General features: G+C 37.6%; 1 protein-coding gene across 3 annotated transcripts in view; it reads right to left on the bottom strand.

The window, feature by feature from the left end:
- Positions 1 to 14955, bottom strand: part of mtm1 (myotubularin 1) — a 31107-nt gene extending 16152 nt beyond the window's left edge. For 2 of the 3 annotated variants that reach the window (XM_052102593.1, XM_052104132.1), the window contains exons 1-4: positions 14895 to 14955; positions 9322 to 9410; positions 2314 to 2386; positions 711 to 805 (exon numbers count right to left, since the gene is read on the bottom strand). In XM_052102593.1, the coding sequence (XP_051958553.1) occupies positions 711 to 805; positions 2314 to 2386; positions 9322 to 9384 (231 nt within the window). In that variant the 5' untranslated portion in view covers positions 9385 to 9410; positions 14895 to 14955. The remainder of the gene's footprint in view (positions 1 to 710; positions 806 to 2313; positions 2387 to 9321; positions 9411 to 14894) is intronic. The other variant, XM_052103395.1, reaches the window with a different exon arrangement.
- Between the last annotated feature and the right edge of the window lie 255 nt (positions 14956 to 15210).

The following is a 15210-nucleotide window of genomic DNA, read 5'->3' as shown; positions in this document are numbered from 1 at the left end:
GTAAAATAAGACACACATATTTTACACAAAAGAGCTCAAATCTACATATCTACAAAACCAATATCGGTAGAATCAGTAGATGATTATTTGAATTTTTAGATGGACATCTATCAAATTTGAATAAACTTTGCCACCTTTGGCACCTCCAGCTTTTCACAACTCTCCCTTTGCCAAGCTGACAGATCATGGCAACATACCCCAGCAACAGCCTAAACAGCCACAAAACAAGGCCACAGGTGCCCACTACCATGTGCCAACCAAGGACAGAGCCAGCAGAGAGATGAAAGAAACTCTCTGATTTGATACAACCTTTTCTTCCTCTCTTCTCATAGCCTTTTCTTTGCACACAGACTAACAGATGTGTGTTACTGCTGAAAGTGGGTACTAAAATGTATTCCAAAATAGAGAAGGCAGAAATAAGCCTATAAAGGAGAAAGTATGTGTGTGAGAGAGAACAAGAGAAAAAGAGGAAAGAAAGAAGGAAACGGATGGGCTGGTTTTAAACAGAGTTTAAACAGGGTTTTAAACTTCAATTGGTTTGACTTCAATGCCAGAGAAAGGTGAGATGAGGTGAAAAAGAAAAGCTGAATCAAATCACAGTTTCTGTCTCGAGTCTGTGTGACATCATGCTCTCATTCTAAGGCAAAAGATAAACCAAAACATTTTTTTTACATTCAAAAGCAAATTGTTTTTATGAAAGTTCCTCTTACTGTTTCAGTGCTCTTAAAGCAAAGTCTGTAGTTGCTGATGAACACCTTTCCTTTGAGCGCACCATTAAATGGACACATGTAGATGATCTCCTTGTCTGAAAAATGTGAGATGAGAGAATCGGACAAATAAACACAAAAGAGATTCATCTATACATATCTCTTTTAAACTTTCTCATTAAACCTTTGATGTGAACACATTATACTGCACTAAGCCTTTTTTCCCTTTTTACACCCAAACAAATGAATAGTATTTTTAAAAAATATAGTTCAGGTGATTCTACACTCGCATGAGAAGATGAATTTATTGGAACTCTGTTTTGACCAATTTCCCTATAGGAATGGAACATTCAGCTTTCTATTGCAATGTAAAGCAATAACATTCCTCTTCATGTGTATGCAATTCAACTAAATTTAATTGAATAAAATAAGAACTTGAACTGTGAGTACAAGGATTTTCAAGTTATAAAGACATGGAATAAGTATAATCTTACACAATGCATTCATCAAATATTCAGACCCCCTTTTTTATTTTATGCTGCAGCCTTATGCTAATATGCTCGAAATTATACACTTCATACACTTCTACACTTCATACCCCATAATGACAAAGCAAAAAACAGATTTGCAAATGCAAATGCATTAAAAATAAAAACTGAAATATCACATTGACATAAGCATTCAGACCCTTTGATATGACACTTGAAATTTAGCTCAGGTTCACCCATTTCTCTGGATCATCTTTGAGATGTTTCTACACTTTGATTGGAGTCCACCTGTGGCAAATTCAATTGATTGGATATGATTTGGAAAGACACATCTGTCTATATAAGGTCTCACAGCTGAAAATTCATAACAGAGTGAAAACCAAGCCATGAGGTCAAAGGAACTTCCTGTAGAGATCAGTGAAAGGATTGTGTCGATGCACAGATCTGGGGAAGGCTACAATTTATTTTTCAGCTCCATTAAAGGTTCCCAAGAGTACAGTGGCCTCCATAACTCTTAAATGGAAGATGTTTGGAATGACCAAACTGAGCAATCGGGTAGCATCATGGTAGCATCATGCTGTGGGGGTGTATTTCAGCGACTGGAGGATTGGTCAGGGTTGAAGGAAAGCTGAACGCAGCATAATACAGAGACATCCTTAATGAAAACCTGGTCCAGAGCGCTCAAGACTTCAGACTCGGCCAAAGGTTCACCTTCCAACAGGACAATCCTTGAGAGGATCTGCAGAGAAGAATGGCAGAAAATCCCCAAATCCAGGTCTGCAAAGCTTGTTGCATCAAACCCAAAAAGAGTTAAAGGTCTGAATTCTTATGTCAATGTGATATTTCATTTTTTTCTTTTTAATAAATCAGCAAAGTAATAAATAAATCTGTGTTTTTGCTTTGTCATTATGGGGTATGGAGTGTATATTGATGTGACATTTTTTTATAATTTAAAGCATTTTAGTACAAGGTGGCAACATAAAAAAAAATGTGAAACAAATGAAGGGGTCTGAATATTTTATTAATGCACTGTATATTAAAATATAATAAAGATAACGAAAGGGCTTACTAAAATAGCACACATTCATATTCAATAAGACACAAACACACTCTCTCACCGATCACTCTCTCTTCTCCGGGCAGTAAGGCAACATCTGCCATCGGCTCCATCTTTAGGCTCTCTCTGGACGCCTGTCAACACATGCAGGAACATTGGGTTGACATAGGTACACACACACACACACACACACACACACACACACAGTAGTGTTTCCATGTTTTATGGGGACTTTCCATAGACATAATGGTTTTTATACTGTACAAACTTTATATTCTATCCCCTAAACCTAACCCTACCCCTAAACCTAACCCTACCCCTAAACCTAACCCTCACAGAAAACTTTCTGCATTTTTACATTTTCAAAAAACATAATTTAGTATGATTTATAAGCTGTTTTCCTCATGGGGACCGACAGAATGTCCCCACAAGGTCCAAAATTTCGGGTTTTACTATCCTTATGGGGACATTTGGTCCCCACAAAGTGATAAATACACGCTCACACACACACACACACACACACACTAAATTATCTCTCCAATAAGAATGATCACACATATTTTCTCCACTACTCACAACATGAATGCACTTTAAACCTATGCAAAGGAACTGACCACCAGACCACATTCACAATGGCATCTGATCAAAGAAAACGTTTCTGTAACTTGGAACGAAAGGAATTAATAGAAGAGGAAGTGGAGAAGAGAGGAAAAGAGAGAGTAGAGGAGACTGTCCTCTTTCACCCTCTGTCTGTGAGCACCAGCCTGATGCTCGGTGTGTGTATGTAAGTGTTTGTTCAGGGATCCAGATTTTCTTTCCCTGGGCTATTTTCCTGCTGCTAGCTGAAGGTTAGTGAACTGGAATGTGAGAGAGTGCCGTTCACTGCATGTAGTCATTTATTCTGTCACCCCTTTGCTGCTGTTCAATGTATTGCATGCTGCATCCCAGCGGGCAGAGTGAAGCAAGGGTTTCTGGGTATGTCTGGGCCCTGCTCTCTAGAGATAACAAATGTAGAGTGCACACGCACACGCTTTTGATTAATAGAAATATAAGAAAGAGGAGTGGGTGGACTTTCAACATTGTAGGGTGGCGGTGTACACACACACACACTGCCGACTCACATTTATGTACACCATTTATGTACACCATGTAAAATTGAATTTTGCATAACAGGTCCCCTTTAATACTTTTAATGTCATAAACCGGTGACATTCTATACACCCTGATCCATAACTATCCTTTGAAGACAACACGTCAAAGAATTCAAAATCCTCGGGCTCTGGAGACATTAAAAGACACTTATGTGCTCAAGCTGATACCCCAGAAAAGGGACTCGATTTGGATAGTGCGGCAGGAGAGATTCAGTGTCAACTGTCGAGCATGGAAGGCATTCTTGGAAGAACCACAACACTTTCTTGTTCCTAGACTTTGCGAATTCTACAAGAAAGAAACAAGTTCGATTCAAGGAATGCAGGAAACTCTTACATCAACTGAAGGTCACTTTTGCACTGATGTTTCGGATCGACGTATTACAGCAAGATCCTTCATGTAAGATATGACCTTCACCAGCATTTCCGACATGCTCGACAGTTGACGCAGAATCTCTTCCAAATTAAGAATAGATACTAAGGATGGCTGTAAGAAATGTACATGCCACAGCAAGCATTGTCCTTCTTAAAGTCAATGGACTGGAATTACAATGGATAAGTAATTGTGTGATGCAGCCGAGTGCACCTGACTCACTGAACATTCACTTGTTCGTCCGAGGAACTGAGCGCCTTTGTTTCTTTTTGTGCTGTTCCGCCTAGCGGCTTGAGTATGTTTTGTGAAGTAACATTCCTTTGGGACAGCTTGTGGATGAATCTGTACGTTCTTTGTTCTTACGCCTCCTATTGGTTTGAGTTTGTTCTGTGGAATATTTCTTGCAAAACATTGGAGTGATCAGGGCATTTTTTTGCACTCATGTAACAGCTGAGTAAGCCTGCTCACAGAACATACACTTGACTGTCCAAGCAAACTGGGTGCCTTTTTTGTTTCTTTATGTGCTGGTTCCACCTAGTCGCTAAGAGTTGGTTTTGTGGAGGAACACACCTTCGGAACAGTTATGTGGATGAATCTACACGTCTTTGTGTTTATCCCTCCTATTGGTTGGAATTTGTTTAATAGATTATTTTCTGTTGTGTAATTCTGTCTCGCAAAATGTGTATGGAAACACCAGACTTGAGCAATCCGATGGCAAAGTTGTCGCGGGGATTCTCATAGGTGTACATGGACTGTTTGAGTTTAGAGGGATGTACGCCGGTTGGCGCTGCCATGCGTGGGGGTAATGTGAACCTTTTTTCTTTTTTTTTTGTTCTAGGGGAAGTTCGGGGTGTGCTTATTGCTCTAATGTTGGACTGTGGTCTTTATAATATTGTTTTTGTCACACATTTGTTTTCTCTAATATGTCAAAATGTCAAATGTTAGTATGAGTGTATTGTCTCTCTCCACGTGGAATGTGAATGGGATGTAGCACACCATAAAAAGAAGTAAGGTTATTTCTTTTCTTAAACATAAGAATTATGATATTGTTTTTCTTCAAGAAACACATCTTTCCCCACAGGAATCTGAAAAATTTGGGAAGATATGGGGTGGGCATGGTTTCTTTAGTGCTGGCTCAGAAAGAGCAGGGGAGTCATTACACTGGTAAGTAAACATCTACAATTCAAATGTCTCAAACAGATTAAAGATAAATTAGGAAGAGTCATTATTGTTTTAGCAGAAATTCAGGGGCAAAGGTTGATTTTGGCTAATACTTATGCACCTTTATGGCTTTTTTATAGATCTTGATGGGATGTTGCAAGCTAATGGCACCATGATATAATATTGGTTGGAGACATTCATCTTTTGATGGACTCAGTCTTAATCATAGTGAAGCAAAAGTGTGCAAGCCCCCTAGAGTAACACTGATGCTTCACAGAATGTATAAAAATCATGGTCTCACAGATATTTGGAGACTTTTGAATCCATCTGGTAGGGACTATAATTTTTTTTTTCACCAGCCCATAAGAGTTATTCTAGAATATATATTTTTTTCTAAGTCCCTCATTTCATCTGTTGTCGGGGGATAAAGCAGGGAAGCTTTTGGCTAGATATATAAAGCAGAGAAAGTCTTTTTCTACCATTCCCTCAGTGAAAACTGCTAGTGGTGAAATATTTACCTCGGCCATTGATATTGATAATGCTTTTAAAGAACTCTATTTAGATTTATAGTTCCACATCTTAGTCTACTGATGAAGATATTAGAAAGTTTGTGGAACAATTAGATCTCCCTAAACTGATGACTGAGCAAAAAAAATTGAAATAGATTCTGAGATAATCTTAAATTATGACATCTCGTAAACATATAGATCAGGTGGGGGTTATTTGGCGTCGTAGCTCTTCTGATAACATTAGGTGTTTCATCAATATCATGTGGTCAGTGGAAAATGATCAGACTTCGGATGCTGCCATCTCCCTTGACCCAGAAAAGGCATTTGATATGGTAGAATGGTTCAGAAATACTTTTAATTAATGGATTAAGCTACTTCATAGACACTTGGTAGCGGCGGTACAAACAAATGAATTAATTTCAGATTATTTTATTCTGGATAGGAGCACCTGGCAGGGTTGCCCTCTTTCCCCATTATTGTTCAGTCTTGCCCTGGAACCATTAGCTGCGCACTGCCCAAAAACTGATTTTCAACCAGGCACCTTCCAGTGGCCCAAACAGGGCATTAAGTATTTGGATATTTAGTTCCCAGCGAATTTATGTGATTTAGATAAAACCTTTAATATAAAGTAATGCAAGTAGGTGTGCTTCATTTATCTATGATTGGGAAGGTTAATGTTATTAAAATGAATTGTATTCCAAAATTCAACTACCTGCTACAGTCTCTCCCTGTAGATGTTCCCCTCTCTTATTTCAAGCAATTTGATAGCTTAGTAAAAACCTTTATTTGAAATGGTAAAAGTCCCAGATGACATTTATTTAAATGTTGCCTAGAGCATATGTCTGAACCCAAAATTAAGTATTAATAAGTCCCCCTTCTGCTGGTCAGAGTGGATTGTGAGGGGGGATTCTACACGGATTTATATGAGAGTGGAGTGTTGAGATCCTTTGATAATTTGGTTCAACATTTTGGGATTCACAGATCTCTGTTTTTTAGGTATATACAGGTGCCCCACCTGCTCTGTACTATTTTTGGGAGTAGCATACACCCCCCCTAAAGCGGCAGACACTCTGGGAGTGGTGATTACTAATTTCAGAAAAGGTCATGACTCATGAGGCATCATTGTATTACTCCCTGCTAGTTCAGAATCTGGGGGACGGAGCTTTAACTTCTATAAAGAGATTATGGGAGAAAGACTTTAACTTAAACTAAAGAATGTAAAATCTGTATCTAGAGATGCAAGGGTGTGCCATGTGCCATTCAAGATTTTACATAGATTCTATTTGACCACCTCTAGATTGTATAGGCTTGGTCTTAAAGACACACCCACATGCTGGGGTTGCCAATTGGTTGGAGGATGGAGACATGGCCCATATTTTTTGGTGATGTGCTGAGATCCAGGAATTCTGGTTGAAGGTTCAGAGTTTTGTGTGTGACGTGTTGGGCACTTGTGTTTCGTTTTACCCCATACTCTATGTTTTGGGTGTTGGGGCAGTCATTGACATAGGAGATAAATACATAAGAAATTGGGTCCTGACCAGTGCTATGATAGGCAGGCAGATTGGTTTAAGAAGATTAGGGCTGGAGCGCCCTAAATTCGGGAGTGGTGTGAGGAGATGGGGAGGGTGGCAGCTTTCGAGGGGGTGTCCTGTAGAGGCTGGGAATCTGGGATTCATTTATTCATATATATATATATTCAATAGGAAATGGGGTAGTTATTTGACATTTTTGGGGGACTCTCAGAGAGGGACAGTGGAGAGAGAGGCATAGTGTTAGATGTGTATGATTATTATATTATTATTTTTCTTTTTATTTATTTATTTTCTGTGTGTGTACATGTGTGAGACCATGGGGTTGTTTGTTGGGGGTTGGGTGGAGTTGTTGATTTGGGAGGGGTAGCAGTGGGTGTTAAATGTTGATTCATTGTATATATGTTTTGTTTTTCTTTGTCTACTTTGAATCAATAAAAATGTTAATCTTAAAAAAAAAAAAAAAAAAAAGTAAAAGAAAAGAGAAAGAGAAAAATGTATCAAAATAATAACATTGAAATACATTAAAAGACAGAAAAGATTTTTTTTTTTTTTTAGGTAACCTCCTTGTGGTTGCGATTAGTGGTTCTCGCTCTCAATGGGGTGCATGGTAAATTGTGCATGAATTGCGGAGAGTAGCATGAGCCTCCCATGCTGCGAGTCTCCACGGTGTCATGCACAGCGAGCCACGTGATAAGATGTGCAGATTGACTGTCTCAGAAGCGGAGGGAACTAAGACTTGTCCTCCACCACCCGGATTGAGGTGAGTAACCGCACCAAGAGGACCTAGGTAAGCCGTGGGATTTGGGCATGTCAAATTGGGGAGAAAAAAAAATTATAAAAATAAATAATATTAAAAAAACACATTAAAAAGAAAGGAAGACAAAAAATAAATAAAAAGAAAATAAAAAGAAAGAAAGAAACAGAGGCAATCACAGAGACAGATGGATGGTCTTATCTGCAAAATCTCTCTGGCTGTCCTCTGGCACCCAGGTAAAATCACCTGCCAGGTGTTACAGCTCCACTAACATATGTACTGAACTACAGACTCCTGGCTCAAGCCCCAGTGGTGTGCCAACTCCTTGTCTGCCTGGCATCCCCACTGCCCACTGAGGTTGATGTGCCAAGCCAGCCAGTGTATGCATATGTATGCGTGCAGGCAGGGAGGAGGCCCTCTGTGCACACAAGTTCCCATTTCCATTGAGCACATTTTTTGAAGTTTACCAACTGAAATGTGCACAAGCATTTATGAAACAGTCTATAAATGACACTGAATATATATGCTGGACTGATTTTACAACTTGGTAACGAAACTCCATGAAACCCATTTTACTTCAAATAACTGGACGTATTGCCGAGTGAAACAGGATATTCAACAAGAAGAAATGTAGGGCGGTACCTCGTTTTATCTACTTGGAATTTATTGGATCCTTAAAAGTGGGTGTTGCATTTCAGAACAGAGCTAGGTGGCTGGAAAATAGGTGTTGAAAAGTAAAGACCAACACATAAACTAAGCAAGGATGTGAACACAGATGCTTTTAGCAATGCAAGTTTGATTTTGTGCGTTGGTGCATTTCAAAATGCGTAGGTGCATTTCAAAAACAACTGCATGAGTATGATCGGGAAAAGTCGGACCAGCTGAGAATTACACAGAAGGCACGCGAGCACACTTTTCTGAAGAAATGATAAAGCTTAAACAACTGTTGTGTTTTACTTGTCAAGCATTTAAACAGTCTCTTTGGAATGATAATTTAAAAATATATATTTGTAATGCTGCAAATAAAGTCTACTTAATCTTGTGTTGCGCACCTCTTCATAAAAGTTATTTACTGACGAACAGTAGCTTTACACACATTAAATACAAACCATGCATTGGCATTGAAGTGCTTTATAAATTATTCAAGTTTTTATTTTCAAATTAAAAGAATGACCATTTATTTTTAATTGGCACCTATATTATCATGACTCTAGTGTAAGAATACCGCTTACTAACCTTGTCTGAGTAAAGTTATCCAGAATTTCAACTCCATTGTCATGAAGACATCATGCCGGTAAACCATGTAGGCCTAAATCTACAAGGCCAAATGATTTTGGGGTTTCATGACCTTATAAGCATGTTCAACAGGGCCATGCATTGGCAATGCGTTGGCCCAGTTGAATTCTAGAGCATCTATATGTCTGCTCAATACTATAGGATAGGAGGGCAAACTAAGGGCAGCTCTATTCACAAAAGTGAAGTGCATTATTTATTAATGCAGAAAACGAAAGTCTAACCCTCAGAGAACAGCATTGCACACATAAATGATAATGTAGCAAAGGGAAGACACAATTACAGCAGGCTTCACTCACATTTTGGCTGGAGCTGTTCCTCATAAGACTGGAGTTGTAAGGTGCTATAGGACCCGAGGCCATCACTGGGTCTGTTTCTTCCTCCACTACTAAAAGAGAGAGGCATTCTTTAAATATTATTAAAGGGGTTTATGCATTTTCATTTTAAGACATCAGAGAGCTGACAGGAAAGTGTAGTAAGAAAGAGAGGGTGAATGAGATCGGGAAACGATACAAGTCAGATTTGAAACTGGTTCGCATGACAATCCCCAAAAGCTTGTGTGTCATGAGCACATACACAAAATACTACGTTTGCCACAACTCTGACAGACATGGCATTTCTTTGGTCTCGCAAATTAACCCTGTGTACCTTAAAGGAATAGTTCACCCAAACATTATAATTTTATTTTCAATTACTCATCCTTATGTCAACGCTAAGTCTTTTTATGCGGAAAACAAAGATATTTTAATTTAGTTTTTATGAGGTGTTTTTGCAAATACAATGCAGTCAATGGTGACCAAATTTTCAATCTCCAAAAAGCACATGGCAGCATAAGACTCCAGTGGTTTAATCCATGTCTGCTAAAGCAATCCAATCAGTTTTGGGTAAGAGCAGACTAAAATATAACTCCTTTTTCTCAGAAAATCTTGACATTTGCACTGCAGTCTACTTGAAGATCATGATTTCAAGCTTGCAAACACTTCCTAGTGCCGTATAGCGCACTAGGATGAGAGAACTATAATTTTTGGATGAACTATTCCTTTAAAAGTCTGTTTCTTCAGTCATCTTCACAGAAGAGTGTCAATCAGTGGAAGTGAGAAAAAGTATAAACCAAACAGTTTTGTTCAGCAGCATTAAAATGAGCAATTAACAGTAACACACAAGGGTTACACCACCGCTGGGTGAGATATCAAGCTTCCTGTATACAACTTACTTGATTATATTGCTTTTGACAAGATATCAGGGAAAAAAAAAAGAAAATACAAAAAAAGATGACAACCTTGTGTTCAAATAATACATAGTAATACCATACATGGACATGTACTATGGTATTATCATGGTATTCTTTGAAGTACCTGGGAGAACCATGTACATAGATGTATATGTAATCTTGGTTCCATTGTTCTATCATCAGCTAACATCAATGTATCATGGTACTGCCAAAGACCCTTTTGTTAGGGGTCTTCAAAGAAGTCATTTTAATCCTCACCAGACCCGAGAATTAAGAATGTAATAAAGAAACAAATGCTTCTGTGATAGGAATACTTTTTTGTGGGGTGGTGAACCGTTGCATCTACAGTACATACAAATGGATTTAACCAATGATGAATCTTTCTCTATCTCTTTAACTTCTTATTTAGTGTTGACATCAAACATTAATCTGCAATTGGATGTCTTGTTACAGAAACATCCTAACCTCAGAGCCTGAGGTCACTATTTGGGCTAAATATAATATACCCATCCGTAATGAATTGTGCAATTTTAGAAGTCTGAGTCATAGTGAAGCAAATATAAAACACTGATGAACACCGGGTGGCATGACACATGACGTTACTGTTCAAAGATAGACATGTAAATGATTACTGCGCCACAGAAACAGAGACATTTATAATCATAACAGGACAGCTGAGCACATTCACATATTCAACTGCACTTTAACTGAGGAGTTTTAATATACACATATTCTAACCATGGTTTAAAGATCAATGATTGAAAGCATTCTAACATTTAACATTGTATCATGCTATGGAAATCTTACAGTTAATCAAAGGAATAAACTCTCACAAGTCATTAACCAGGCAAGAAAGATCAATGGACATAAACAATCTGCAATCCAGGATTTATGTTTTCATTTTATTTAAATTAAGATGATGGTTTGCACTATGGTATTATTATTTTAATTGGTTGTTTGATTAATTTACTAATGTTATTCTGGGATGCTTGGAAGTGTTTAAGAATCCCGTTGTTAGCTTTATCTTAATCACTTTTGTGTTAATGGGTATTTTGTGTCAGAGTCAAAAACAAATTTCTGCTCTGTGACAAACAGAACTGCTAATAAAGTTTAAACTAAATTATACACAGACTTCAGTCCTACGGTCACAACTCTACCTATTACATCTGTTACAGAAAATAGCAAACTTGTAAGCATAATTAATAAACACAAAAACAACGTGATTCCATGTAACCTTTAAGGGACAGTTCACCTAAATATTTATAAGAAAATGCCAATACTTGCCTCTCTTAGGTGTATTCATTTAAATTATATTTAAACCGGGGGTCGACATTAATGCTTGTACGGGACAAGTGGATTTTTGAAGGGGCAAGTGAAAGACAATTTTACTTGCCTGACTGGACAAGCAGACTGATTAAAACATCAATAACAAAACAATAACCAGATATAATTGTGATAGCCTAGGCCTGTATCACTTATTAGAAAGTTCATATTCTTATTCTGCTGCTGAAATTTATCCAGAGCACGTAATTGTATAATTCGCTAGCGATTTAATAACAGCTGTGCCCTTTTTGATTGACATGCGGCGTATGTGTGTGCGCTGAACATGCCCATGCAAATGCATGCCTGAATGGTCAAATACATTTAAAATTCTGCCAAAATGCTCATCAAAAAAACGACTTGTAAGTATAAATGTAAGCAAAATAGACCTGTTGCCGTCTAGCGTGTCATTATAATAATCAAACAACTATAACAAGAAAACACTCACTGCTCTTGACTGGGTAACTTTAGTAGCTTTAAAATGTACAAATGTACTATAATCATACAGTAAAGACCAGTAGTAGTTTTGTTGTATTTCATTCTGAATGTTTACATTAATGCTTGATAGCCTACTGCTGTTAAAAACTTTTAAAGCTGTTAGAAAAAGCACTGAATTTTGTATCTATTTCTATTCACTGCTGTTTTTATAGTTATGATATTACGGACTGTTTACTAGTCTTGAATATTTACTTAAGAACTTGAAACCATTCTTCTATAATTAACATATTAGTTTGAGTTATTATTTGTTGTGGTTTTGAAGCTGTCAAATTTCACTAAAGACTCCTGAAATGTTGGTATTGTGATAATGTATAGCTTTTATTGTTCATGGTAGATATTGCTGCAATAACATGATGAAAAAGTAGATCTCAGTCCATAGAACTATGATCACACTGCTGTAAATTATGGCGATGGAGGCTTTTCTGTATTTGTCTACAATACACAATATAAAATATTTATCATATGACAATAGCCTCCTCCCCTACCAGTGCAGTTTACATTTCTGTCGCAGAGAATTGAGTTGATTGCATAATGTAGGTACACTATTAGGTTGGGCATCAGTCATAATTCTAGAAAAATATCCAACATAAACTTTGACATGTTACTTGAGCATGTAATTAAATGTCCTATTTTCCCTTCACTCAAGTAACTTTTTTACTCTGACAAGTCCGGAGGACAAGCACATGACAATGCTTAATGTCGAGCCCTTTTTAAACCAGTGTTTCCCAACCGATGTGCCCCAACACTAGTGTGCCGTGAAAGATTGTCAGGTGTGCCGTGGAAAATGATCAGATTCCACAAAATAAATCCAGGCTCTGGACAGAGACTAATTTTTCAACCATTTTTCATAACAGTGTGATTACACTTTGCAAGAGGTCACATTGGTGCGACTACAAAGTTGGCTGACTCTCTGATTGTGCTGTTGATTTTTGTTCTGTATGAGAAATATCAAACGGCAAATGTTCCAAACGTGAAAGGAAACAGCTTTACCCGGATCAGTCAGCGCTGCTCAATTTTTTTGAGATCAGCGCAGAGATGTGCATTTACATGTGGACCGGTCTCGAGCGCTCCACTGAGGAGATCATCATAAAAAGAGCTGCGAGAAGCACAGGCCGGGTCACGAATTCAGCATTACTTATTTGTTTAAAACCTCTATGAAATCCCATTATGTGTCGATGATTAAACCAGTTTAAAATTGTATTAAATGGCCCCAACTTTCTAAACAGCATTGAAAAGTAATAAAGGAGAAATCTGCAAAATGAAAAGACAGAAATTGTAAGGTTTCAATCCACACATCACAGATATTTAAAACAATATTTACCATGAACCTGTATCAATATAGTAGTGAGAGAATACAATTTAATTTCTGGATATGTTTTTCTTATGAAAAATGCCATAATTTGTTTTATGTTTACTGCTAATCATGGTTTTACGTTTACTTTTGTTTAATATGATCTTATTGCAAATGCTACAGTTAAAACTATGGATACAATGAAACTTTCCTTCTGTGTAAAATCTTTTCTAATGCCCACTTATTGTAGAAAAAGGCTTTGTTTGTCTTCAGATGACTATTTTAATCATCAAGATCCTGATAAAAAGAAACCGTGAAAGAAAACGAATTTTCTATCAGTTGGACCGAGGAGGAGGTGATCAACTGAAGTGCTGGTGCGACCATGTGTAGAATTTAACACTGGTGCTGCCCCTCTTAAATGTTAGTCTGGAGCCATGTAAATAAATAGATAAACATACAAATTATTTGCTGTGGCACTGCAAGAATTAATTTACAAGAACAAATCTAAACATAAGAAAATATGCAAATGTGTTGTTTTATTCATTACCCAATTATCACTCTTGCCACCTGTGATCTCATTATTCACCGTACCTACCTGACTTGTGTTTTTTGCATAGCCGAATTTCAAACATTACGAGTAAACGCACAACTAAAATGGACAGAAAACACGTTCTTGAAAAAGAAAATTATCAATGATGGTTATGTGGTATAGAGGTGTGCCATGAGATTTGTTTAATTGTAAAAAGTGTGACGTGGCAGAAAAAGGTCATTAAACACTGCTTTAATCAATAAGCTACATGCACATTTGGAGTTCTCCACATGGGTTTTGCGATGTTAAGGATTAATCGAATAATTGATCGTTAATTTCCACATCGATATCGATCATGAAAATTTACATCCCTAGTATGTGTGTGTTCCACAGAATTAATTCGGGTTTGGAGCGACATGAGCACGAGTAAATGATGACAGAAATGTAATTTTTAGGTGAACAATTCCTTTAAGATTTAAAATGGAAAGTTACTGATATACATAAAGACATTTCCAAGGTGACTTCAGAGGCATAAGTGATAAAATCGATCTAACTTTCACGAGCTAGGACATTTCCCATTTCACTTTCTCCATATTTACAGTACAACACTCTCACCCTGATGCGTTACACAGCCGAAACAATCATAACAGAGAGCAGCTACACTTTCACTAACTTGTGTGATGATGCTATAGAAAAGGAAGATCAGTATTAAGCTTAGCTCCATATTTACACCCATCCATGTCCCTGTACATAGATATCAAAACGAGCTTTGCAAAAGTGTAAAAAGACCACTTTTATAACTTCTAGCGTTTTCATCTGTGTCACTTCCACAGCGAATGTATTCCAGCACAGGAATGAGACCAGGAAATAACTCGGGCCTATCTGTCCGACAGCTCTCAAGTGCTACATTTAGACAAGAGGCCGCGCTGAGCAGCCTAAATAGACCAAGACCAGCCGATAAGACGTATCGTGCGACCTTTCGTTAACAAATGTGTTTACTTACCCAGAAACTGCAATTCTCCGTTGCTGAGATCGCCAGTCTGTTTTGCACCGCCGCAGGAAGCGCTCAGTCCGAGTCACGTGACAGCGGTCGCGGCGCCCATTGGCTGCTTGTTAAATCATGTACTGCAAGGAATATAGGGAGTTGTATTTTTGATGTAATAAATAAATGCAGAAACTAGTGATATTGCACGATAAAATGAGTCATGTTGCCTCAAAGCATAGGAAATTACATTATTATAAATATATTTTTATTATGATAATTTTTGAAAATTCTATTAATTTTAGTGTTGATATATGGGAGACAGGGACAAGTTGTT

This window comes from Xyrauchen texanus, chromosome 1 (genome assembly GCF_025860055.1).
Source record: "Xyrauchen texanus isolate HMW12.3.18 chromosome 1, RBS_HiC_50CHRs, whole genome shotgun sequence".
Lineage (NCBI taxonomy): Eukaryota > Metazoa > Chordata > Actinopteri > Cypriniformes > Catostomidae > Xyrauchen > Xyrauchen texanus.
The sequence above is the reverse complement of the archived record's forward strand: the minus strand, read 5'-3'. Positions and strand labels throughout refer to the sequence as shown.